The sequence below is a fragment of the Glandiceps talaboti genome, chromosome 16 (assembly GCF_964340395.1).
Source record: "Glandiceps talaboti chromosome 16, keGlaTala1.1, whole genome shotgun sequence".
NCBI lineage: Eukaryota > Metazoa > Hemichordata > Enteropneusta > Spengelidae > Glandiceps > Glandiceps talaboti.
Genome location: NC_135564.1, coordinates 10961897 through 10986533, shown reverse-complemented (window position 1 = coordinate 10986533; position 24637 = coordinate 10961897). Strand labels below are relative to the sequence as shown.

Sequence of the window (24637 nt, the reverse complement as noted above, 5' to 3'; positions counted from 1 at the left end):
AAGGTCGAGGTCAGAGAGTGGAATTATTCAATAAAGACAGGGGACAGAGCATTTCGTTGCATGGATAAGATCTTTTAAGCTTAAATTGACATCTGCTAAGTTTTAATATTGAATACAATTACAAATCATTTCAATTATTGGTGGTTATTTTTCCATTAATTGCCCTGCAAAAAATTAACGAAATATAAGTTCCCACACCACACCATACCAACTACAATCAAAATAGAATGGTCCACTATCGAAGCAGTCAGAAAATGGCTGCCACAAAATTATCTAACCGGTACCGGTTACTTATATCAGCGTGTAGTTTTCGAAACTTATTCGAAATAAGTTCACTTATTACTAGATCGAAAACACCATGTGCGCTATGGAGAAGAAATGTGTGTAAATCAACGAGCACCTATCAATTGGTAAGTTCCGATTTCCATTCACGCACGTCGTCTGCAACCGGTAAGCACACTCGTGTACGTATGTAACAGTGTATGGTGTAACTTTCACAGGCGTGACATCAGAACCTTCAAGACTTGTCCTGAGGGATCGCGATCAGGACATTTTAAAAACACAAATAAAAAAAACCCTGTTGGATCAAATAGAGTTTACTGTCACCGTTGTGAATAGCGTATGGTCCTGGTTATTATTTATTTTCTGTTATCAAAGCGTCGGTCTACGTGACCATGGTTGACCCAAACGACCTTGTAGGTTCATCAACTTCATGGCATGGAGCATGGAGGAACCGACTGGAGCACCCGGGTCCCTCATACTGATAACAGCATAGAACTACCGTAATAGCAACTTAGGATGGGTCGATTCCAAGTATGCCCAGGGAGGATACCCGGGTGGAAAGAGGCTGGGATAGCTGCCAAATCGAGTGTCTGCAGACCCTACAGACAGGGGCTAGGAAATCATATTGTGTGTATGCAACATGTGTACCTGTTACTCCATCGTCACTGCTTGGAGATTTATGTAGTAATTTAGATTGTAAAATTGTAAAAATTTAGAGATAAAAATAATCAATGTGTACTAGATCAAAGTAAGATTTTAATTATATTCACCATGTCATGTGGTAACTGGTATTAAAACATTTCTTCCGAAATGAATTTTAATAAATGCATACACACAAACTGCAAATACAATTAGTTCAGTTTAAAACTACAACAGTTCTTGACTGAGTTGCGTAAACTGATAAAAATATTATCTATTATCTATTTTTACATATTTATTTCAATACTATCTTCCAGGTACAAGGACCAGTACATCGTCATAGCAACTACTCAAGATGTAGACGGTAGGTGTATGGTTATCAGTCACAATTACATAATACCAGTATGCTGCTAAAGTTTGAAAAGTTTGAAAAATTAAAAAAAAAATCTTTTTAAAAACATTGATGGGTGAATTCTTCTACCTGTGTGTCTGACATGCTAAACATGATGCCTGTGAAAATATTGAGAGTTTGTTATCCTGGACTTTTTCTTATCTAAAATATTCAAAATTTTTTTTTTTTTTTTTTTTTTAATGAAATGTGAGTTTTCTATGATAATAAAGTCATAGAGAAACATTCTTATCATGACATTTTATTTACACATTGTACCTCAAAGCTGGGTTACTCTTGGCATATTTTCTAGTCTTTCTGTTCTGGATAGATATATGACAGAACCCCATGATGTAAGAATGCAGGTGTGGTGTACTAGTGGTATTTGCATGAGTGCTTGCAGTGTTCTCTGTGGCAGTATTTTCACAAGTGTAACAAGTGAAAGTGCAGCTGAAAACGCTGCAAGCATGAGTCAGGGGTGAACAAATCATTTTGTGAACTGGTGGTCCCCAGACCAGTGCCTTACAAAATCCAGTGGTCCTGCTGAAAGAATTAGTGGTCCCAGGTCCCACTAATGTGAAACATTAAATCTTACCTATGAATCTGTATATTCAGACAACTTTTTAACAGTTATTAACAGTAAGGTCCGATGGACCAGACAAGGTAAAATTTGTGTGGTCCGCCCAAAAAAATTGCTAGTCCCAGACCCAGGACCAGTGGATTTGTTCACCCCAGTGAGTGCAAATACCCGTGAGTATCCACACTGGCACTCACGTGACACGGGGTCTGTTATATTTATACAAACAACTATATTCCATAAAATGACACAATCGGATCACACACTTTTGCGTAGAATAAATTATCCCATCCTCATTTGCATATCATTTGCATGTAGGTATGCAATAATTTTTTCAGTATAGCACTGCAGTGCAAATGTTGCAATCATTCTAAAAGTGAAGTATATTTTACATTTTACATTATTTTCAGATATTTTTGTACCACTTCAAGTCCTCCCAAACAAGAAAACTACAGTCCTGAAAAATTAACCGAATCAGAACTTTCAAGACTTTGTAATGATATTAAAAAGGTGAGTTTGTGAAATTCTTGTCTTTAAATTTAATGACCTCTAAAGATTTAAACAGCTGTCTCGACATAATTCAATTTTTACATCAAAACCAGAGGCCATCATTTCAGTTTGAAACTATCAAAAACATGTAGCATTCATAAATAGCCCTCTCTCCTCGGTCTCCAGCCGATAGGTGAGTATAATGTCGTTGGTCTGTTAGTTCTTTTGTTGAGAAATTTGGACTGTCTGGCTGTCTGTCTGTCTGTCTGTCTGTCTGTCTGTCTGTCATAAACTTTCATGATAAACATGAATATCTACATTGAGGAGTCATGCTTGTCAAATGGTTAGAGTGGTCTGTTTGGAATCTGGAGATTGCAGGTTCAAGCCTTGACTGTAAGATACGCCTTGTCACTCTGCCCTCACTGGCCGGAAAGGGAAATGTGAGGGTACCCCATCACGGCATACCTTACAGAGGCATTGTTCAAGCCTCATCAACGCTGTTTGTTGCTGAATGTCTAAAGTTCGTTGGTATGATTTGAACCACAATTGTGCCTCAGTCAACTGAGCTGTATAATTGGGGACCTGATAGGATAGAGGTTGCAATGTGAATGATTTAATGCTTTGCGCTTACTGAGGTGGCAATAGATTGTATGCTCCCCAGGGAGTTGAAGTGTACATGCCAGGAGTACTAATTATGAAGTGCTTTGAGCACAGGGTTGGAAACTGCTCTTTAAAAATTAACATTATTATTATTATAATTAAAAGTGATAGTAGATTTCTATTATGATAATAATTCAACTTCTGTCTTGTTTGCTATTTTTTTTTCAAAAGGAGCTAAACAGCAACAAAACAGACCTCCAAAACATCAGCCATTATTTCTTTGACGGTAAAGGTAAAGCATTTCGACCAATGACAGTTCTGCTGACTGCCAGGGCATGTAACTGCCAGGCAGGGCTTGAGGACCAAGTTTTAAATACACAATACAGAATAGCAATGATCGCTGAGATGATACACACGGCCAGTCTTATACATGATGATGTCATTGACGCTGCTAACACTAGACGGGGAAAACCATCGGTCAACAAAGTGTGGGGACAAACACAGGTATGTCTTGATTATGGTAAAGGGGAAATGAGTGTGAAGCTACCAACATATTCATATTCATATTCATATTCATATTCACTTTGAAAAGTTGGCCTCAATGCTCAATGTGAATATGTTGATAGCTTCACATGTTCATCAACACATTCAAAGTCTTCTGAATGGATACAAACGCACATTCGGTAAATAACATTAAATCCTTTATTAAGAGTTTTAAATTATGCGATTGTAATTCACATTGAGCATTGAGGTCAACTTTTGAAAGTGAATATGAATATGAATATGTTGATGGCTTCACACTCGTAAGGGGAACGCCACTCCATTTTTCTAGCAATGGTCCATGGTTGCCTCATGGGACATACAGACACGCATATTAGATTAACAATAAATATTCATAACTCTTAAACGCTTAATACCTTCAGACTAAATTCATGAATATTTTTTGTTCGCCTAATACATATGCATGCCTACTAATTCTCACGAGGCAACGCTTAACCACTGCTAAGACAGTCACAGAACAAGAAATGTGACACATGATTCGGTGTTTCTTGGCAATCGCTTGAAGTTTATATGATGTGAAATCTTTACATGATTCTCCAATACCCAAAGTATATGAAAACGTACGTCTTTTTTTCATGGAACAGTGTTGCCTATTTCTGAATTGTCAACCATGCAAAACGTTTACTTTTTACTATAAACAAATTTGAAAGTCTACCAACAGTTTTCACTCACTGAGTGTACAATGTAAAAAAAGAAAATAGACCAGAGAGCGTGAACAACAGATTTTGAGGTATAATTTGTACACATGAAATATACATTGAAAAGAGTGAATCAAGATTAATGAATACATGAAGTATACCTGAGTTTATTTGGTCATATGAGAAAGAGCGAAATGGACATGATATACAAATTCAATGTAGTGTGAAAGACCAGTTACACATAATCAAAATATTTTGACTAGAAACCTATAAGAAATGCACACTATGCACGTAATACAATGTTAGATTGAAATGTACCGTCTATAATTCTGTACTTTTCATTTTCTATTTTATAGGCTATACTGGCTGGTGACTATGTATTATCAATTTCATCTATGATGTTAGCACAGATCGGCAATAAATCAGTGGTTGTTGTTCTATCTCAGGTTATAGACGATTTAGTCAGAGGTAAGTCTGTAACTGTCTGTCTGTAACTGTCTGTCTGTCTGTCTGTCTGCCACTGATGATGTCAGTGTTTACACCTAAATAATCAATGTATTTGCTGTCTGGTATCTGGGACCAATGTAAACAGAAAATAGTCAATGCTTGGTTTTAGTAGGTGTACAACAAGGTCACATTTCAACTTTGAGACAGAATGTGTTTAACTTCTCGTAATGGGACCATGAAATAAAAGAAAGTACAAGATTTAGCTGCCCACCTCAAAAAACAAATTTTCACTTTTTCAAGTTTATTTAAGATATTATTTTGTAAAACATGAGAGATTTAACAAAAACATCATCAAATTATTGCCATGTACTTTAGCACATGTCAATTATGATTGATAAGGTTTGATAAGAATGTCATGACATTTGATATCATGATATTATTAATTTATTACCCAATATCACCTCTTTGTTGATATTACAGCTCATGCCATATCCAAATGGTGAAACTTGTCATCCAACTCACGTCATTATGCAGACGTAGACTTGTGTCACTATCTGAAAATAGCACTCACAGTGATATGAGTGAACGGAGAGTGTTCTTATCACTTCTTCATTCATTCGTATCACCGTGAGTGGAATTAACGCAAGGTTTACAACTCATGTCACTGCCTGGGAATGGACCTCGCAGTGATACGAGTGAACAGAGAGGGTGACATCAAGTAACAACCTGATATTACAACGATCTTCTACCAACTGTATCTCTTAGCCTGTCTCAAGCTATGCTAAAGATTACACTGTGATCAATAGTGAAACTTGCTGAAAGTAGTTAGTTTTAGCACAGCTTGAGACAGGCTAAGGGATACAGTTGGTACAAGATTGTTGTATCATCTACCAAGACTTGTTATTGTAGTCTTCCTATCACGTCTGTCATGGACTGAATCATCCGATTTTCTGTAAATTCTTTCACAGGTGAATTCATGCAACTAGGATCAAAACAAGATGAAAATGAACGATTTAATCACTATCTCCAGAAAACTTACAAGAAAACAGCCAGTCTTCTAGCTAACAGCTGTAAAGCAGTAAGTTATTTCTCACCTGTAGCTAGATTTACAAGCCAGGGGTATGTGTAAAGTCTGTAAGGTACGCCACATAGCAGGGCGCCCTCACACATCGGTCAACCCCTTTCATAAGATGGAGCAGGTTGGTGAGGGTACAGTGATATGACGTATCTTACAGTCCAGGTTATGTATGCTCCGTGAATTAGCGAGGACAGTGTTTAACGCTATAAGTCATTGGTTTCTGGCAAATCTATTGTAACCTGAAACCATAGGCTTTATATGATGCACAAGCCAAGTTTTTGTCTTTGAACTGAAAATATGGATTACATATATCAAAAGTATGTGCAACTCAGTGTGCATGATAATTTAGAGGATTCCTAACCATATATAGTTCACTCCTTGATTGTTCATTATTCGTATATCATTTCAGGTTGCTATTCTTGGTAACTGTAGTGCTGCTGTGACTGAAATAGCCTATCAATATGGTCGTAACATTGGTATAGCCTTCCAGCTTATAGACGATATGTTGGACTATATCTCAAGTGACAGTTTGATGGGTAAACCTACATCCACAGATTTAAAATTAGGACTAGCCACGGCACCTGTACTCTTTGCTTGTCAACAGGTAAGATTGTGTGTAAGTCTGTAAGGTACGCCATGGCAGGGCGCCCTCACACATATCAGTCAACCCCTTTCATGGATGGATGGAGCAGGTTTGTGAGGGTGCAGTGACTTGATTTATCTTACAGTCTAGGTTATGTATGCTCCGTGAATTAGCAAGGGCACTGTTTAACATCAACAATGATAATGAAAGAATGAACATACATAGTGCTGGAGATGCAGGCGACATTCAAACAAAGCCAGAGATGTTTTGTCTGCGTCATAGTGATCGTTATTTTGATTTGTTTATCTTTTATAGTATCCTGAACTGAATTCACTTATAATGAGAAGGTTTAGTGAACCTGGTGATGTAGAGAGAGCAAGACAATTGGTTTCCCAGGTAACTGATATATTTCATCCATTCCTTATGTGAACTGTTTTGTTAGAGTAACAATTGACATGTCTCTGTAATGCAGAATGTTAATATTTTGACCTTTTTTCACCCTTTAAATTTAGCATTGTTCTCCAAATTCGGACTGAAATCTGAAATGTTTTTTATTTGACTTGTCTTCCACAGACTGACAGCATAGAGCAAACCAAGTACCTGGCTAAGCAGTATTGTCAGGAAGCTATCAAACAAATCAGTGGACTTACAGAATCATCGTCTAGACAAGCGTTGATATCACTGACTCATAAAGTATTGAATAGACTCAAGTAAACTATGGGGTTATGTTATAGCTACAGTGGATAGCTTACTGTCAACAAGCTGAGGTAGATATAGACTCAAACCACTGCTGTACTGTTTTGTGGTATCGGGCACACTGATTACTAGTGAACACTGCATTGTGGAATATTTCACGGTATCGGCACACTGTGATTATTAGGGTCCAGCGAACACTGTATTGTGTACATTTCATGATATCAGACACATCATGATTACTAGGGTCTAGTGAACACTGTATTGTGTACATTTCATGATATCAGACACACCGTGATTACTAGGGTCTAGTGAACACTGTATTGTGTACATTTCATGATATCGACACACTGATTACTAGGGTCTAATGAACACTGTATTGTGTACATTCCATGCTATCAGACACACTGTGATTACTAGTGTTCAATGAACACTGCATTATGTACATTTCATGATATTGACACACTTTGATTACTGGGTCCAGTGAACACTGCATTGTGTACATTTCATGCGATCAAGCACACCATGATTATTATCAATGACTGTTGATTAGTACCGTTATTTGTCAACATTTTGTTAAAAAAAAGGTTTAGTTTATGTCAACCTGAGCTAATTGATGATAAGATTTCCACTATAAAAACATTTTAGACCAAAAAATACAAAGAAGCAAAGGATAGTACAGCATGCAGTCTCACTCTGTAGGACCAAGGTCAAATGCAGAATTTTCAGGTACAACTTACAACATTTTTTTGGAATGTTCTGAAGTGCATTTTTTAAGGGAACACTTTTTTCCAACCGAAACTGAAATATTAGGTTTTGTTGTGTGTGTAAAGATGCTGTCAGGGAATTAACCTTGAAGATCAATGTCAGATATGTTAACAGGGAAGTAGTGGTTGAGTACAACCATAAACTTGAACTTGCAAAGTGTCCCTAGAGATCTGTGCCTCATAGTTACACTACCGTTATATACATTTCTATTGATAGGAATAATTTATTGTGTTAAACAATCCTGATGTAACCTACCTGTAGACTTCAACGACTATCACTACTACATTATTCTGCTATCCTAACTGACGTTTTAATTTTTTTGAATTTTCACTCCATCCCAGTGTACTCTGACGTCCTGTTTGAAGCTGGTATTAAGTTACATACACCTTGCCATACACATAACATGTGCAAAACACTAGAGTAAATTTGAATAGAATTTACATATGTCACATTTACATATGTTAATTACACAATTTAAAATATATCTAATTATGTATTCAAACAATCACGGTCTATGGCAGATGTCATTGGAGACCTGCTCGAAATAGGAGTCATACACTTGAGGATGAATGAAAATTCAAAAAATCGAAATGTCAGTTAGGATAGTGGAATAGTGTAGTAGTGATAGTCCTTGAAGTCTACAGGTAGGGTAATCCTGATGTACTATGTATATCAATGTATATCAAGATATAAACACGGAGGCTCTTAAAGTGGCCATATTGATGAGGATTGGGTATTTAGTTTGGATTTTTAATTTATAAAACTTTATCGTGGCTTCCTACTTGAAAATTTAAAGTGAAACAACATATACTAAGTCTGTGTTTGTAACTCAATACATTGCAAGAAGCTCTAAAAATGTGTAAAAAGTTTGTTATTGTACGTACAATAACAAACATTTTACACAGTTTATTAATCTTTTACAATTTATTGATCTACAAACAAGGACTTGACATATGCTGTTGCACTTTGATTTTTCAAGTGGGAAGCCACGATAAACTTGTTTTATAAATTAAAAATCCAAAATAAATACCCAATCCTCATCCATATGACCACTTTAGTAAAGCCTACATATTTCCCTGCTATCGTATTTAACATTGGTCTAATTGGAATTTTAAAATATGAAATTAATTATGAAAAAAATCAAGTGTGACCAGACAACTCTAGAATGTTTACAATGTAACAGTTATGATAGATTTGATAATTGTTATACACTGCTTGTGAAATATATAGAAAATGTATTTTAAGTCACCTTTAATTTATGATAGAAGGTAATTTTTTTTTACTTTGAAATGTTGCAATTTACAACTATCGCATAATTATTATTTTTATTGCAATGTCTACCACCAAGAATTGTCATATAATGATATTTTGTTAACTGAAAAACAGATTTTAGAATGACTACAAATACTGTGAAATTCGGAATGTATATAGATTATAGACTGTGTCTTACACTGTATTTAGGGTGACCTTAGCTAATTCTGTGTTTCTCCTAACCTGAGCTATCCTTAATTTTTTTAATCTGGGGAAACAATTTTTTAAAGTATGCCCATTATGACAGGATTTTTTCTGAAATTCAGGACCTTTAATGAAATAAATGGTTCACAGTTTCCTTCTGACTTTAAATGCTCATTTCAATTAAAGTCATTCAGACTGTTTAAGTATGATTATCACCAACATGTACGGATACACTTTTTTTAAAAACTTTTTTTTTTTAAGTGGCCGACCGACCCATCTCTTTAAAGGTGTTACGAGGAGAGACATGGAATTAAGTAAGGCCATCCTTATAGGAGTCAACTGTTATTTATAATACTACTGCAATGCTTACATGTGAAACCTTGGAATGACAAAAGAGTTACTAGTATGTAAAATGGGATGTTAGTTTGTTTTCTTTTGATCTGTGAAACATTTGGAATAACAAAGACAGACAGAGCTATATAAAATGTGACTTTAGTTGTTGTGAATATGCTGTTAGTGTAATGAGTATGTCCATCAGAATAAAAATTTTGAGTTTTGCTGTACCTTTGCTCAAGAAATTATGAACCCTTTTTCTGTTAAAATCAAATGTGGGGCCACAGTACAATTTTTTGAAATGTCAAAAGTTATATCAAAATTAAGGCATTTCAGAATCCAATATGGCTGCCAAGATGATAACTCCGTGAGAAAGATTGTCAATATCCTTGAAGTTGAAAATAAGACGATGAACTCCAAAATTTATTTCGTTCAAAAGGCCCAGGAACAAGCTTTCACTTGTCAAAGTTTGGAGCAATGTTAAGAACTTCAATTTTCAGAGAAATTGGTCCCTGAGAGACATTCTGCAGTAAAATAAACATTTTAGAATCTGACAAAACTGACCTTCTTGTACTTCTGACATAAATTTGATTTTGAAGCTCACAAATGTTCTGAGAACTCAGGTATTGTTTACCTACTTATCACCCTTAATAGAAGGATAAACAAAAGGATATGTCAGCAACAACAAACTCAAAACATCTCAGGTATGTAACAGTACTGTCAACTGAATTATTTTGATTTTTATCTAAGGTTTTACAAAGAAAGAATCTCAGTGATATTGCTTCATTTTTTTATTTCTAAGTGTAAGATTGTTTTGTGTTGTTGTTTTGTAGCCCTGGTTAGGAACAACATTATGCAGATTTTGTGTTGCATAAATTTGAATATTGAAATGTGATGATCTTTTTCAGTATACAAATATTGTACAGTATGTGATGATTTTAGTTTGTCAATACTAGAGAGAGAAAGTAAGGAACCAGATAATTGACATGAATGAGTCTGACTTATCAATAGATAATATGAAATAGAATTGTTCAGGTTACAGCCAAATATTGGTTTGTTTTACTGAAATACAACATTGTAAGTTTCTCAGTGTAATAATAGTCATGACACTTTTAAGAATTTATACACGTATGTATGGTGTATATTAGTTACTTTGATATGTTTTTGAGATGGCACCCATTCATTGATATGTAGAACATAAAAATTCCTCTTCAAATCAAAGCTGTCACACATTCCAACATATAGCGCCCTCTAGTGGTACTTTACAGTAAAGGGAATGGAACATGTATTTTAGTGTTATGTTGTGGTAGGGGTGTTGTCTCTAATGCTGAACTAGACTGTCCCCTTTTTTTTGACAATCAAAATCTTAGCTCTGAAGAAGACATTCGGTTTCTACCTGTCAACATCATACTTGTTAAAAAATATCAGTTGAGGGCGCAATTTATGGAAAAGGTCTGTTGAAGTCTGTCCGACTTAAAATCAACAGATGTATTCCATGGTTTCACATTTAGGCATTCCATATCACTGAATATTAGACTGTATGATGCATTATCTCATTCCACTCTCAACGTTCATGTGAAAGGGGTTAGCTGATGCATGACGGTTCCAGTGTACCTTACATACAGACTAACTGAGCACAAGTAACGGCTGATACAACAAGAGATTACAACACACCCTTGCATTTGCTGTAGTAGCAATTTTTTTGTAGGCCATTTTATTAGTAAAATAAAAAACATGGATTCATAACATTGACAAATACACTGTCATGACTTCTTTGTTAGTTTAAACTTACACAGAGCACCAAAAATATGAAATCTCACTTGCCAGACTAGTGACAATACCTCTTCCTAAATTATAAGACGCAAAGTGTCCTCAAGCAATAATATGTAATATATAATAATATGTAATACAGTAACCAGTGTACCACTACAAATCTTGATGATTCCAGCTTGGCAAAACTATTTTGTTAGATGTAATGTTACACCCTGCACAGTTTTGAATCACCTGTGGCCTTTGTGGGTAAACATATTTGAGTAGGTGTACACATAGTATCGTACCAATCAAATATATTTTTAGGTCCACACCCTAAAATCAGCACCCCATTATAATCACAATTTCAACCTGTTATTGTACTACTTATGGATAAATGCTATCTCTAGTTAACATAATCATGTCTCTAATTATTGTATTTTTAACAATTTTCAGTTAATACATAGTTGGTTGGCTGATCGCAAGAATACCAGTGATACTCCAGTTAATTGTATTACACATGTATTCTGCTTAAACATCTTGTTACAAATATAGATATGCATGGAATGCTAATGATAAAATTGTGTGTATGTATGTATGTATGTATGTATGCATGCATATGTATGTCTCTATGTGTGTGTGTGTGTGTGTGTGTGTGTGTGTGTGTGTGTGTGTGCATGTATGTTCATGTTTCTTGTGTATGTGTATGTGTTTGTGCGTGTGTGCCCTTGTATTTGTTTTATTTGAAAATAATGTAGAGGTGACCAGCACCCAAGAAAGAGATTTTTTTTAAAAATAACACAACTTCTCATTGGTTTGTAGCACTAACCAAACACTTGTAATCCTAACAGTGACAATGCAACTTGTAAGCAAGTGTGGCTTGTCACCATGGCAACAAAATAATCGTACACATGTTTAGTTAGACCAATAATGTTATAGCCTGTTTACTGCACTGTCAAGATACTGTACAATACACTGTTAGCCGGTTTTACCTAGTACCTCCAAGCCCTCACATTCTCCAGAAGTACGACCAGCTAACAATTTATTTCGACATCGCTTTAAAACAGGCAAATAATGTCAACATTGAAACAAAGTTATCCATTGAATACTGTCTCTGTATAAACAGTATTTGTTTGTTAGTTCTGGTTTCAAATCCTGGAATAAATAATGGGATCTACTGGAATATTCAATTTGAAAAAATGTAAAAATAGTCTGTGTAAATACATTATAGTTTGCACCAAAAGGATGGTCCTAAGGTAGACTGTAATATACGTCGTGACGTTTCGCCCTCACCGGCCTCCTCTCACACTCCTGGTAGTGGTTGGCCGATGTGTGAGGGCGCCCGTCACGGCGTACCTTACAGACTAGTCCTAAGGAAGACTAACTTCTAGATAACCAGGTTATCTGTATGTTATTATCCCCCTGTAAATAAAATTTAACATTATATAAGAAAGAATTGTGATAGATTTACTTATCCCACTTTCAACACCCATAATGAATTATACAGACATTGATTTGGACTGTTTGGTGTACATACTTATTGCAGTTATGTAAACGAATATCTATTATTAGTGGATAGTGCATTTTGTGTAAATATTAAATTAAAAATCAAAATGTGTACCAAATGAACACTAAATTCACAGAGAAATTTGGCAGTAAACATATAGCCAACTGCTTCACCGTGAGTAGGATACATGCTTATGAGCAATGACAATGTTTCCGGTATCAAAGTTGAAACACTTTCTCGCTCAAAATTCCCTCATAACGGAGTTTGGTCTATGAAAGCGACAATATCTCAAAACGGAGTATAGATTGTGATTTAGATTTGGTACGGTTGTCTGTAAGGTACGTTGTGACGAGGCGCCCTCACACATCGGTCAACCCCTCTCACGCGAGGGCTGAAGAACATGACGTGGTCTTACAGCCTATAGATTTGGTAGTGCTGCTTGCCGACGGAGTATAAATCGGGACTCGATTCTGACATTGTCTCTCTCTCTTCTCTGGGACATTGTAAGTATCGCGTTCCGTACACCATCTGCGAGCACGACTATAGATTTGGTTGACCGTTCTATTTATTTCAATGGAACGGTCTCTGGATCAACGTTGTCCTCATCCTCCTCCTCATCGTCAATTTGTGCGAGATTTTCATATAAACCTTCGTTGTAACCATGGTGATGATTAGACCTTACACTGCCGTGGTTTAGTTTATTATAGGAGCCATCATCAGGATTCTCCTTGCCATCATTCTTCAAATGAGCATATTCATTGTTTTCCTTCACTGTGTTACCATGGTGACGAGCCATACTACCTTGATGGCTTACTTTATCATAGGTATCGTCTGTTGGTGATGTGTTGCCATGGTTATCTAAATTGTCATATTGTGACGATGTGTCTTTATTCTTGTGATATGACTTCTTTGTTCGGTCAACTTTGTTGTAGAGATGACCATCGGGGTCATCTACAGGTTCACTAATATCAGAATATGGTGGTTGGGGTCTTGGCGATTGGTACAGTCCCGTGTACGGTTTACGTTTGGAAGATTGGTGGCTATGATCTTGACTGTTGTCCATATCAGCGTACGTTGCATCCGTTGCCATGGCAGCATTTCCTGTACGTGGCACTGTATTACTGGTGTTCATGTCCATGTAAGAAGCATCAGTTTCTGGGGTAACATTTCCTGTACTTCGTGGAACATTGTAAATATGGTCCATCTCATTCGACGCTTCAGTTGCAGGTTTCACCGTATTATTAACTGCTCGTGGAACTTGGTATGTGCTGTCCATGTCAGTGTATGGTGTCTCTGTTTCCATGGCAATGTTGTGTTGTCTAGGAACTTGATATTCACCTTGCGTACTTCCCATATCCACATATTTCTCATCTGTTGGCATAGCAACGGGATAACCATTCTGGAGTCTTGGTACTTGGTAACTTTCATCATCACTTCCTGTCAAAGGAGTGTCCACTCTGTCCTTACTACTGTCATCTACGTCCACATCAACATACACATTTTCTCTACTTAGTTTCTTTTTCAATTCTGTTATAACTTCAACAGACCGATCCGAACCACGGGGAGTTGAAGACTGTGTAATAACTTCACTGTATATATTGTCAGTGGGGACTGCATAATGCACTGTGAAAATAGAATGAAAAAGAATTCTTTTATGAGTCTTTTATCTCTCGACTTTGAAGTACACACACACACACACACACACACACACACACACACGTACATACATATATATATATATATATATATATATATACAAACATGTATACTTGTGTTATTATACTAATATATTTAATGACCCCCCCCCCCCCCATACCACAGTCCTTGTTGATCACTGTTTTACTCGTTACCTTTGCATACATGAGTCAGTTAAATTTCTTTAAAATATCTATAGCAGTCTGGAGATGTTTCTGGCCAAGACGTGTGGCTGGCTTAAGCCTACCGAGGCAGCCCATCAGCTACTGTAAGTCAGTATGAGCAAAACGTGGTTGGCCAGAAACATTTCCTAGCCTGACAGGCATACGCACACACCAAATGCGTATTATAAGTTTGTCCGGGTTTGATAGAAATGTGGGAGTGCTTGTGTGTGCGTCTGTTATCATATCGTGAATTTATGGAGGAATTCTGTGCCGTTCGTCACCATAACATAACATATCATATACTAAGTAGCAGTCAGAATTGATTATACAATATATATGATCTGTAAAATTAATGATACTCAATTGATAGTAAAGAACAAGTTCTTCAGCATATGTTACAAATGAACACTCACCTTGGTCAGCGTCTTCATACGAATGGTCTATTGTCCCCATTTGCAGTGTGTTATTTGGTATGTCATAGTTCCTATGAAACAGTCAAACATGTGAGTAAATAGGTGAACATGAAATGAGAGAGAGAGAGAGAGAGAGAGAGAGAGAGAGAAAGAGAGAAAGAGAGAGAGAGAGAGAGAGAGAGAGAGAGAGAGAGAGAGAGAGAGAGAGAGAGAGAGAGAGAGAGAGAGAGAGAGAGAGAGAAATTTATCCCGAAAGTTTTTGCATGTGATTTTTTACAATCTTTTTTTAATATTCATAATCGTGTTTCCAAAATATCAGAAATTCATAAATGTGCAAGTAGTACTATTGGTTAAAATGCACGGTACTGCAAGACATTATCATGTAAGAAATGTACTGTACAAGATGTGTTACTAATTATAATCAGTTTAATTATGCCATGAAATGAGTGCTAAAATAAATATTATTTATATATTGAAGTGACATCAATAGGTTACGTGTAACCTGTGTAATTAGTTCTATCACACTCACTTTTGTTTAAATATTGGATGTCGTCTTTTATAAAGCATTGCAAGTATACCAATGGTAACGATACTAGCAATTACAACTATGGAGATGATGACAATCCCGGCTAGCATACCCGGATCGTCCATCATAGATTTCCTCTGTCCACCTCGCACGTGTATCGGGACAGGTATAGTAGTGGCCTCGGTGGTATTAGGTGTAACTGTCTTCAAAATAGTTACGATTTCTGTTGGAGGTTTAGGCGTTTCCTTTCGGATTTCTACAATATATATATATACGAAAGGAGAATTTGTTATTTTATTTCAAACAGAAAAGCTCATCATGACAACAACAACAACAACAACAACAACAAAAACGACGACGACGACGACGACGATGACAACGACGACGACGACGACGACGACAACAGCAACAACCACACAAGATACACCGAGTTACTACTGACATCAAATACGTGCAACACCGGAATCCATCATCATTTAAAAGTCGTACACCAAAGGCAGTTACGACGATTCCCGTTAAAAGCCAGGATTTGAATCCCAGAATCTCGCTTAATATTATTTTATCAGTGACGATCGCGGCATATTGTCTATGAGTAGTTATACATTTATTACATTGGGGTGTTTTGTTGAACGATCAAGTAAATCAGTCGCTATTTTGATGATCGATTGAAAAGTTTAATAAATCTAAAGTATTATAACATACCGTGTGTACATCTCGGTCCAGTCCATCCAGATTGACAATTACATGTTCCATTGAGACGATCACATGATACAGTTGTGTTATCGTTACAAATACAACGATTCACACAATTTTCACCAAAGTAACCGGCACTACATGCTGGAAATAATATAACCAAAATCAATTAAATTTGTGTCCCAAATTATATCCAACTTTAAATGTTGTGCACATTGCACAGAATGTTACAGAATAAGCTTACATTTGTGCTCGTTTACCTTTCCACTGCCGACTTATACATGATATAGATTACATACCGCGTCTGTCAGTATAGTTAAATAATGCTAATTATTCAAGAAATCACTATGCTAATCAACCCGGGAAATTATGCAAATTAATCCAAGACATTATGCTAATTATTACCCACTATATGAAATCGTAAAGTAGAACTTATCTTAGTTATCTAAGATATCAAATTGTGTAAGCATGACCCATGACCCATGACCCATGACCTGGTAAAATCTAAAAATCTCTATTGTTATTACAATATTATTATACAGAGGGTGAGCAATGGGCATTTCCATAACCCGTAAACGCTTCATTTTATTTTTCGTAACATTTCAAAGTAAATTTAAAAGATCATAACTTGAACCGTACTTTCTGTCTGTTGGACTTCGTAATCAACGATTTATTTAAATAGTTTCTATCTAAAACAGTTCGTTCATAATCACCATTTTATACAGTATCGTTCACCTAAGAGAAACTTATAGTCTTCATCATACGAAGTATAAGCGATCATATTAGTTTTGGTGGGAAAAAAAGTAAAGTTGAAACAATTTTCTCAGAATTCCTATTAAAATTTAACACTTTAGGCGTAAATGTAATGGGTAAATTATATGTAATGTAAGTAGTTATAATTAAACTTTAATTTCTTCCTAAACTGCATTGCATAATCCCCTTATTGTAAAACTGCCCCACCCAACATCCTAACCCATCGTCAAGACAATTTGGCACCCATGTCATTCCATATACAATTCGATAGAAAATGTCCACATATGCCAATTGCGATTCGGTCCTATCAGCTAAATGAAAGTTTTCATGTTTTCACTATATTTTCTTACGAATATACCAGGGAATGTATAAAGATTAATCGAACGTATTTTCACCACGGCCACGTGCACCTTTCTAACAATCTAAAAATAACCAGTCAGGTAGAACTAATGTAAGCTAAACACCTCGTTTGAAGAAAATCAAAACATTGTAATTTGGTGAACTTAACTTTTTTCACCTTCATTGTAAAATATTAATTTAATCTAGCTACTTACTTTGGTTACACGTTGTTCCGTTCCATCCTGGGTGACATACACATATACCGACATCACGATCGCACTCCATCGTGTTGTCATCAACACATGCATTACATAGGTTGGTACAGTTGTTATGGGGACATGCTAAGAATTATGAAAAGACGGTTTCAGTTGAAGATGAAAAACAAGAAGAAAAAACCCCCCAAAAAACCAAAAAACCCCCACAATCACATCTATATTTTAAAGGGTGTGGTAATACCACTTACCATTGCACGCTCAATTCATGAATGAATGACAAATCCATCCGATATATTTGTAAATCGATTACTAGAAACACATCGTAATATTCTTGTCAGTCTTTGCACTTTATTGTCAGAAAAAAATAATATATTCCTAAATTAAAAAGTCTTCAATGGAGCTATATACAAGTATTTTCGATAATTCACTCGAAGTTCAGTTTCGCTTATTAACATAATAAGCACAAACTACACGCAATTGTGAGAAAAAATGATGATTTGATATGTTTACCTGGACAGGGACGATAGAGTGTCTGTTCTACGGTCCTTGAGGACACCCTATACACAGTACGTTGCTCATACCTGTAATACAAAATGACATTATTCAAGATGTCAACGTTTTGTATGGGTGTAAATTTCTCGCTCTTTTATTTTGGAAACGTTGATCAGCTCTCTGTTTTGCCTTGGTGATGCGTGAGGGCGCCCATCACGGCATATATTGACCGAATGAAACAAATCACAGCGGAGAGGAACCAGACAGAATACATACATTTCACTCCATAAAACTGATGTGAATTTTCGCCAAACAAATTCAAAGGAGAAATAAAATGAAATATGTCAGACAAGTGACAGGAAACAAAATGGAATATTTACAAGACCGCGTTACAATATGTGTACCAAGAAAAGATATGCTACACCATAGAATGCAATACATAAACTGTAAACACGAATAAAAAAGACGTCGACATTTCAAAGATTTTTTATCATGTTTGAGCGAGTCAAAGCTATTTAGACTATCTCCTCATATGGATTGAATATACATGTAGTCTGTCTGGAAATGAAGGTGTGTACTATGTATTATTCATGAAGACCCCTATCAAGTACCAGTGGCCTCGTTCGAGGCTCCTGTGTATGTAGAGAAATCAACAAGGTCTCATCTACTATACCCTATCATCCTCATAGTATGTCAACCCAAATAACCTTGACCGCTGTTATCTGTTATCAAATATTGGGTCTTCCCATGACATGCAAATTATTGCCATGGTATTTAACAATTATCTTTATACAAACTGTTCTAGTTCGTTCTTTGGACATGTCATTTTAACGTTAACAACAAACAATATAGACTGACAAACGATAACGTTCGAAGAAAACCGGCCTTGAAATAAAAAAATCAATTATTTTATATTTCAAATTTTGAAATGATATACCAATGCATTATTATTGTACCATTCGAATATTGACTACAAACAAAACCATAAACTGTATATATTACTTGATTTGGTTTTCCTACTTTTCACTTCTAATATTTTTCTCTTCGATTTTCAGAATTACTTTAACGTTAGCTACATGTACCCTTAGAATTCATTACCTGTATGCGGTGCATCGCAAGTCCCAATCAAGGCAAATTGTGTACGTTGTAATTCGTTGCAGTACAGACTTAGTAGTTATAAAGTACTTGGTGGCGCTGTATAGTGAGAATTCAAAAGATAAAAACAAAAAACAAAACACAAAGTATATTATATCAACCATGAACAGACATGACTTGGAAAACATAAAATGTGGTATAAGACTGACTTTCTGAAAAATATTTTGTGAGAATGAGCTTTTTATTTAAATGAGTAAATTTGTTCGACCAATAATGGTAGCTCTGAAAATATTACATGTAAATATAAAACTGAGCACTTCAGGGAAACTACACAGGGCACAAGATGACCTAAGATATAGAGCACTGAAGGCACTGTTTAAACTAAAACAAGACCTGCTGTTTTTAGACAAAAATATCCCCATCAAATTATTTAATTATCTGATGCAGTGGTGAAGCCCATTCTGCTATACTGTAGTGAGGTTTGGACACATGAAAACATAAACCAGTCTCAAAACCTAATGAAACTCTCAACTCCCATGGAAAAAGTACACATAAAGTTCTGCAAATTCCTACTAAATGTAAACTGTAAAGCTTCCAATACAGCTTGCCATATGGAACAAAGTCGCTGCCCTCTCGTAGTATCTGGCCTGACACAAATGTTAACATATAGGCTAAAGATCTCACAGAACCCAGAAACTACATACCACTAACTAAGGAAGCTTACTGTCTTAGCAAAAATTTGGAGTCCAGTGGAATACAATCATGGAATGAAGCAAACATTAAAACTTTTGAGTATGGATAAGGTCTGCACAGCTGAACCAAACCACTCTAAAAAATGAAAACCTAATTGCTAGATTTAAAGAAAAGTTAAAGTTGCTTCTCCACAAAAATATAATGGACACAATGAAGGACAACAAGGACAAGCAACATAAAAATAAATTACGTACATATAGACAAATTAAAACGGATATGAACTTTTGAAAACTATTTAGAAGACATTAAAACCCCACAATACAGATCAGCAATGACAAAACTTAGGATTAGTGCACATATTTTACATATAGAAACTGGAAGATACACAAACACCATCTTATCAAGCAGGACATGCCCTGTATGTAAACAAGGTAAAATAGGAGCATTTTCTATTACACTGTACAGGATATCAAAATGAAAGGAAAGAACTTTTTAACAAATCAAATATATATTCTAGTACAAGCACGGATAATGAGAATCTCATAAAGATTCTTAAAGTAAAAGACGAACATACATTAATTGAAATAAGCAAATTTATTTAACATGGATTCAAAATCGAGAATATCATTTGAAAAAAAAATACCAACTGTCTCGTGATGCACACTCGGCAAATACATTTACCACCTTTCAGGCCTTCTGATTACATCTGGCCTCAGAGGCTCATCACTATCTGAATAACCAATATGCTGTGTTGATTTTCACATTGTGAAACTACTTTTTTTTGTGGTCAATACAAGTATTTTTCTTTATATACTTTATTGTACTGATATCTGGTAATATAGATAAGGTTGCAATAAAGTTTACTATTATTATTATTACAACTGAAATGTTTTGGTATGACAATGAGGTACATTTTATGTACATGAAATTCAAACCTTTTTGGGTTCATTATGATTAACCAATAGCTCGGTTCAATCCGGGTCATCGCATTAGTGTTATCTTAAATAAGTAATAAGGATTACATGGAATCATCATTCTTGTGTTGTGGATCAACTTTTTTTCTAAAGCTCTGCCAAACAACCGGATTTCACACTTAGATTTTAATCCTAATCCGACGTGAACCTCTAATAAGTGATCTCTTACAACTTTATGATTACATGTACTACAAAACCACAGACAAGTACCATTACAATCATATTCAGTAACAGGCGACAGGCGCCTCAAATTTTACGACCGATGAGTCAGAACTTTTTTTTATATAATAGCTTCGCAATGACGTGAAGGAAGTCATTTTTTCGTATTCACAGCACATACAAGATATCTACGACAGTGTGTTCACACTATCTGACAAGGTGCATGACCTCAAGTCATGTGACAGATAACAATCCAATGCCGTGTTGTAATTGTGATACGAGAACAATTTATATTTGACCTGTAGGTTAAATATAAAGTCAATATTCTTGTTTTAGAATTTATGGATCAATAAACTGACTGTTTTCCAAACGGTTTGAATATAGTACGTGTTTACCACTGCCGTGTTATGATCCATATTTGTTTTCATTTTTCGTATGTTTTTCTTCCTTTTTTGTGCATTTCGGTATTATCTATGCAGGTCATGACACATAAAGTTGTAAAACCTGTAAACTTTAGTTTTATCATGGTATTATAATCATAATTACCGGCATTTAAACTCGGCTATTTTGCTAGGATTTGCCTTTGCACCGAACCATGGACGTACACAGTGGTGAGAATCTGTTTGTGGTTCGACCTTGCGCTGGAAATATATATGCACTCCGATAACGTAACTCCAACTCGCTTCTGACGAGTCGGAGTTTGATACTGGAGCGCATATTTCCAGAGCTAGGTACAACCATGGTGCAACCCGCATTGTTGTACTTCTATGAGTAAGCTTTTAATTTTAAATACCAACTAGCAGGTATTGAACCAGACAGGTATTGGACCAGACAGGTATTGAACCAGACTTTGGACTTAAAAACAAATAGTTACAATGTTGTGTCTCGGCAAAGTAGTTTGTTTATCACTTCTGATGGGAGTATCACATGCTTCTATGAAAATACTCGTACATGTAGATTCGGAGATTTGCATGAAACAGGATTTAAAGTTACATTTGAAAGACAATTTAAATACGTACATTCAAAGATGAATACCCCAGCGATGCCATTGTACAGCGTGGCACGTTTGTATTGTTAGAGTGTGCATTGATGGGTATTAGGTGGTGTATAAATCGCCCCTATCGTAAGACAAAACATATCGGAACTATGATGTTAACTCTCTTACCTGACAGTGTAGGGACAACGCCCAGTTGGACTCTCCTCTGTTACTTCATTTGCACTTGACACACAGCAGCTACATATAAATATGATAAAAACTAGGCCAAGGAGAGAATATCTGAAAACATGCATAGTTGACGATCGAGGGTCAGCGAACTTTCCAACAACAAGTGAAAGCAAAGCCACAGGTAGCTGTTTGATACGATATGTAACACTTTCCTAAGGATTGGATTTACCAGTGGAAAGTGAAGACGAGTACATTACATCTATCCTACAGCCAAATGAAGAACAATGTACGGACAAGTCTGGAGTATTCACTTTTTTTCACTATGTACAGTCTATCCAGATTTGTCCAGCCCAGCGATACAAGACTTTAAAAGGCAATGAATGAATCACAGTAGAATAATAAGTCGTGTCTGAACATGCGCAGTGCGTGTCAAGGAGACACAAAAGCAGGAAACTGTCAAGGGTGACTTATTATCAGATGACATTACAATAGAAATATACGGTTACCATGGTAAAGTTCAGAGGTGACGACGGTGACAGGCACCCATACCACGAAATCATATATACTGATCGTCGTGTTTTACTTAGAAATTGACGTGGGCCCGGGGGTTGGGCCGGGGTTTATATTCGGTTATGTCTGTAAGATGACCCCATGGCCGGGTAAGGTCATGTGAAGTAGGCGTGAAGTCAGATTTTTATCCAATAAACAACCTCACCATATTTAAGAACTTGAAAAAAACAAATATAACCATATAGACCAAGTCCGTGTCTAACTCAATAGTTGAAAAGAAACCCCACTAGAAATGTTTCTAGGTTTGTTATTTTAATCCAGTCTGAGAAAGTAGTTGTCACTCACTGTCACGCACATCTGTCGGTTCCCATGTTTTGAGACAGTTTTTTATAGTTTGATTACACCATAGGCATTGGGAGAGGTCTTTCTCCAATGTATATGATTTAATCACTTTTATTTTAATTTAAATAGATGAAATTTCAATGATCACAAACTAACTATATTGATTTTCCCAAGCGATAATATTTAATTGGGGCTGTAAACCGTTAACCATGGATCTATATAGACCCGTATATGAACGTACATCTCGGACCAACAACCTCCTTCTTCGACAACAATTTCATTTTTAGAATATTTTCAACAAATGTTTTTCACTTGATGGCATTAGTTTCATTTCTTTACCCACAAATAGACAAGACAGAAAGACATATTAGCCTGAGACGCACACAGACATTCTATAGATGTAACATTGCACCGCTTTCGGTGGTAGCATGGCACAGCGCCCACAACGGCGAATGATTTGATATTTTGTTACATATTTGATTAAATTATGAAATTATTAATCATTTTTTCATGCTAATAATAAAATTCCACACCAATACAGCACCATGAAATATAGTGATGGCAAAAATTGCAAAAAAATAAATTATTTCTGTTTGATCTACTACAGTGACATTGTAACTACGTGACATCCGTGACTACCGGTACATTGTGTAACTATCTTGATAATGTTTTCTTCAGCTTCCTGTTGGTTTGCCTTGATTTCGCCGAGAGTTCTCACAAATCGGGACTTCACCATTCCCGGAGCCGCAATATGCTGCAATGATTAAAGAGCTTCATGAGTTACCTTATTAATAACAGGTATGATTAACGTTCACTTTTTACATATATTTACAACTTTCCTAACATATCTGAAACAGTTCGTTCGAAATAAGCTGTCAAAATTCTTATTTTAGTTTGAAATGTCAGGGGATAGCGCGAACGCAGTCCCCCACTACCATAAATTATGCACCCGAGTCACCCACATTTGGGGTGATCGCAAGGGTCAACCTGCCCGGAGTGCAATGGACAAGCCTCGCCCTGGAGGAACCACCTACTTGATCATGGTTAACCTCTGTGCCAGGTAAGTATGCCTAAACAACGGCAGCACAAGACACCATACCAAAGGAAACAAAACACTGCGTGCGGTTTTAGATAGGGCGACATTGTTTCTACGAATAACTTTGTTATTTTATATCAAAACCTTTTTACCACAATTTTACAGATACACTTTCAATAAAATAATAGTTTACTGGGATATTCTGATATTTGTATTGTGTATTTTGTATCAGAATTTGCGAATTTTCGTTTGAATAACAATTTACAACTGAACTCTGGGTAATATTTATGCAAATCTTTTGTCACACGCTAAACACACACAGCTTAGCCAGCAGCGCGTAGTACTAGGAGGCGCTTCTATAGAAATCATAACTAGTGCTATTAGCTATCTGCTACTATCAAAGAGGCATACCGTGCAATTTTCGACATTTTAGAGTTTCTAATAACTGTGACGGCACATATCTAAGTCTGAATATATGCATGGTCTGTGCATGTGTTGCAGCGCCACCCCGCTACCCATCGACGTTGATGGCGCACTACTCCGATCAGAACACAGTTAGAACACATCATGCACATGCATGGAACAC

At 36.1% G+C, this 24637-nt stretch overlaps 2 protein-coding genes and 1 non-coding gene across 3 annotated transcripts; 1 reads left to right on the top strand and 2 right to left on the bottom strand.

Annotated features, from left to right (window-relative positions):
- The first annotated feature begins 252 nt into the window (after window positions 1-252).
- On the top strand, window positions 253-7194 carry LOC144447459 (all trans-polyprenyl-diphosphate synthase PDSS1-like). The gene is made up of 9 exons (XM_078137492.1): window positions 253-410; window positions 1239-1285; window positions 2297-2396; window positions 3207-3479; window positions 4531-4642; window positions 5590-5699; window positions 6109-6303; window positions 6598-6678; window positions 6856-7194. The coding sequence occupies exons 1-9, from the start codon at window positions 255-257 to the stop codon at window positions 6994-6996; spliced, it is 1215 nt and encodes a 404-aa protein (XP_077993618.1). The 5' UTR covers window positions 253-254; the 3' UTR covers window positions 6997-7194.
- Window positions 7195-11948: 4754 nt separating this feature from the next.
- Window positions 11949-22499, bottom strand: LOC144447332 (uncharacterized). The gene is made up of 8 exons (XM_078137299.1): window positions 22164-22499; window positions 19176-19271; window positions 18096-18166; window positions 17586-17711; window positions 16288-16422; window positions 15589-15841; window positions 15060-15130; window positions 11949-14410 (listed from the first exon to the last, which is right to left on the bottom strand). The coding sequence occupies exons 1-8, from the start codon at window positions 22286-22288 to the stop codon at window positions 13353-13355; spliced, it is 1935 nt and encodes a 644-aa protein (XP_077993425.1). The 5' UTR covers window positions 22289-22499; the 3' UTR covers window positions 11949-13352.
- Window positions 22500-23918: 1419 nt separating this feature from the next.
- Window positions 23919-24083, bottom strand: LOC144447888 (U1 spliceosomal RNA). The gene has a single exon (XR_013482068.1). It is a non-coding gene; the product is annotated as a U1 spliceosomal RNA (small nuclear RNA).
- Window positions 24084-24637: the final 554 nt, after the last annotated feature.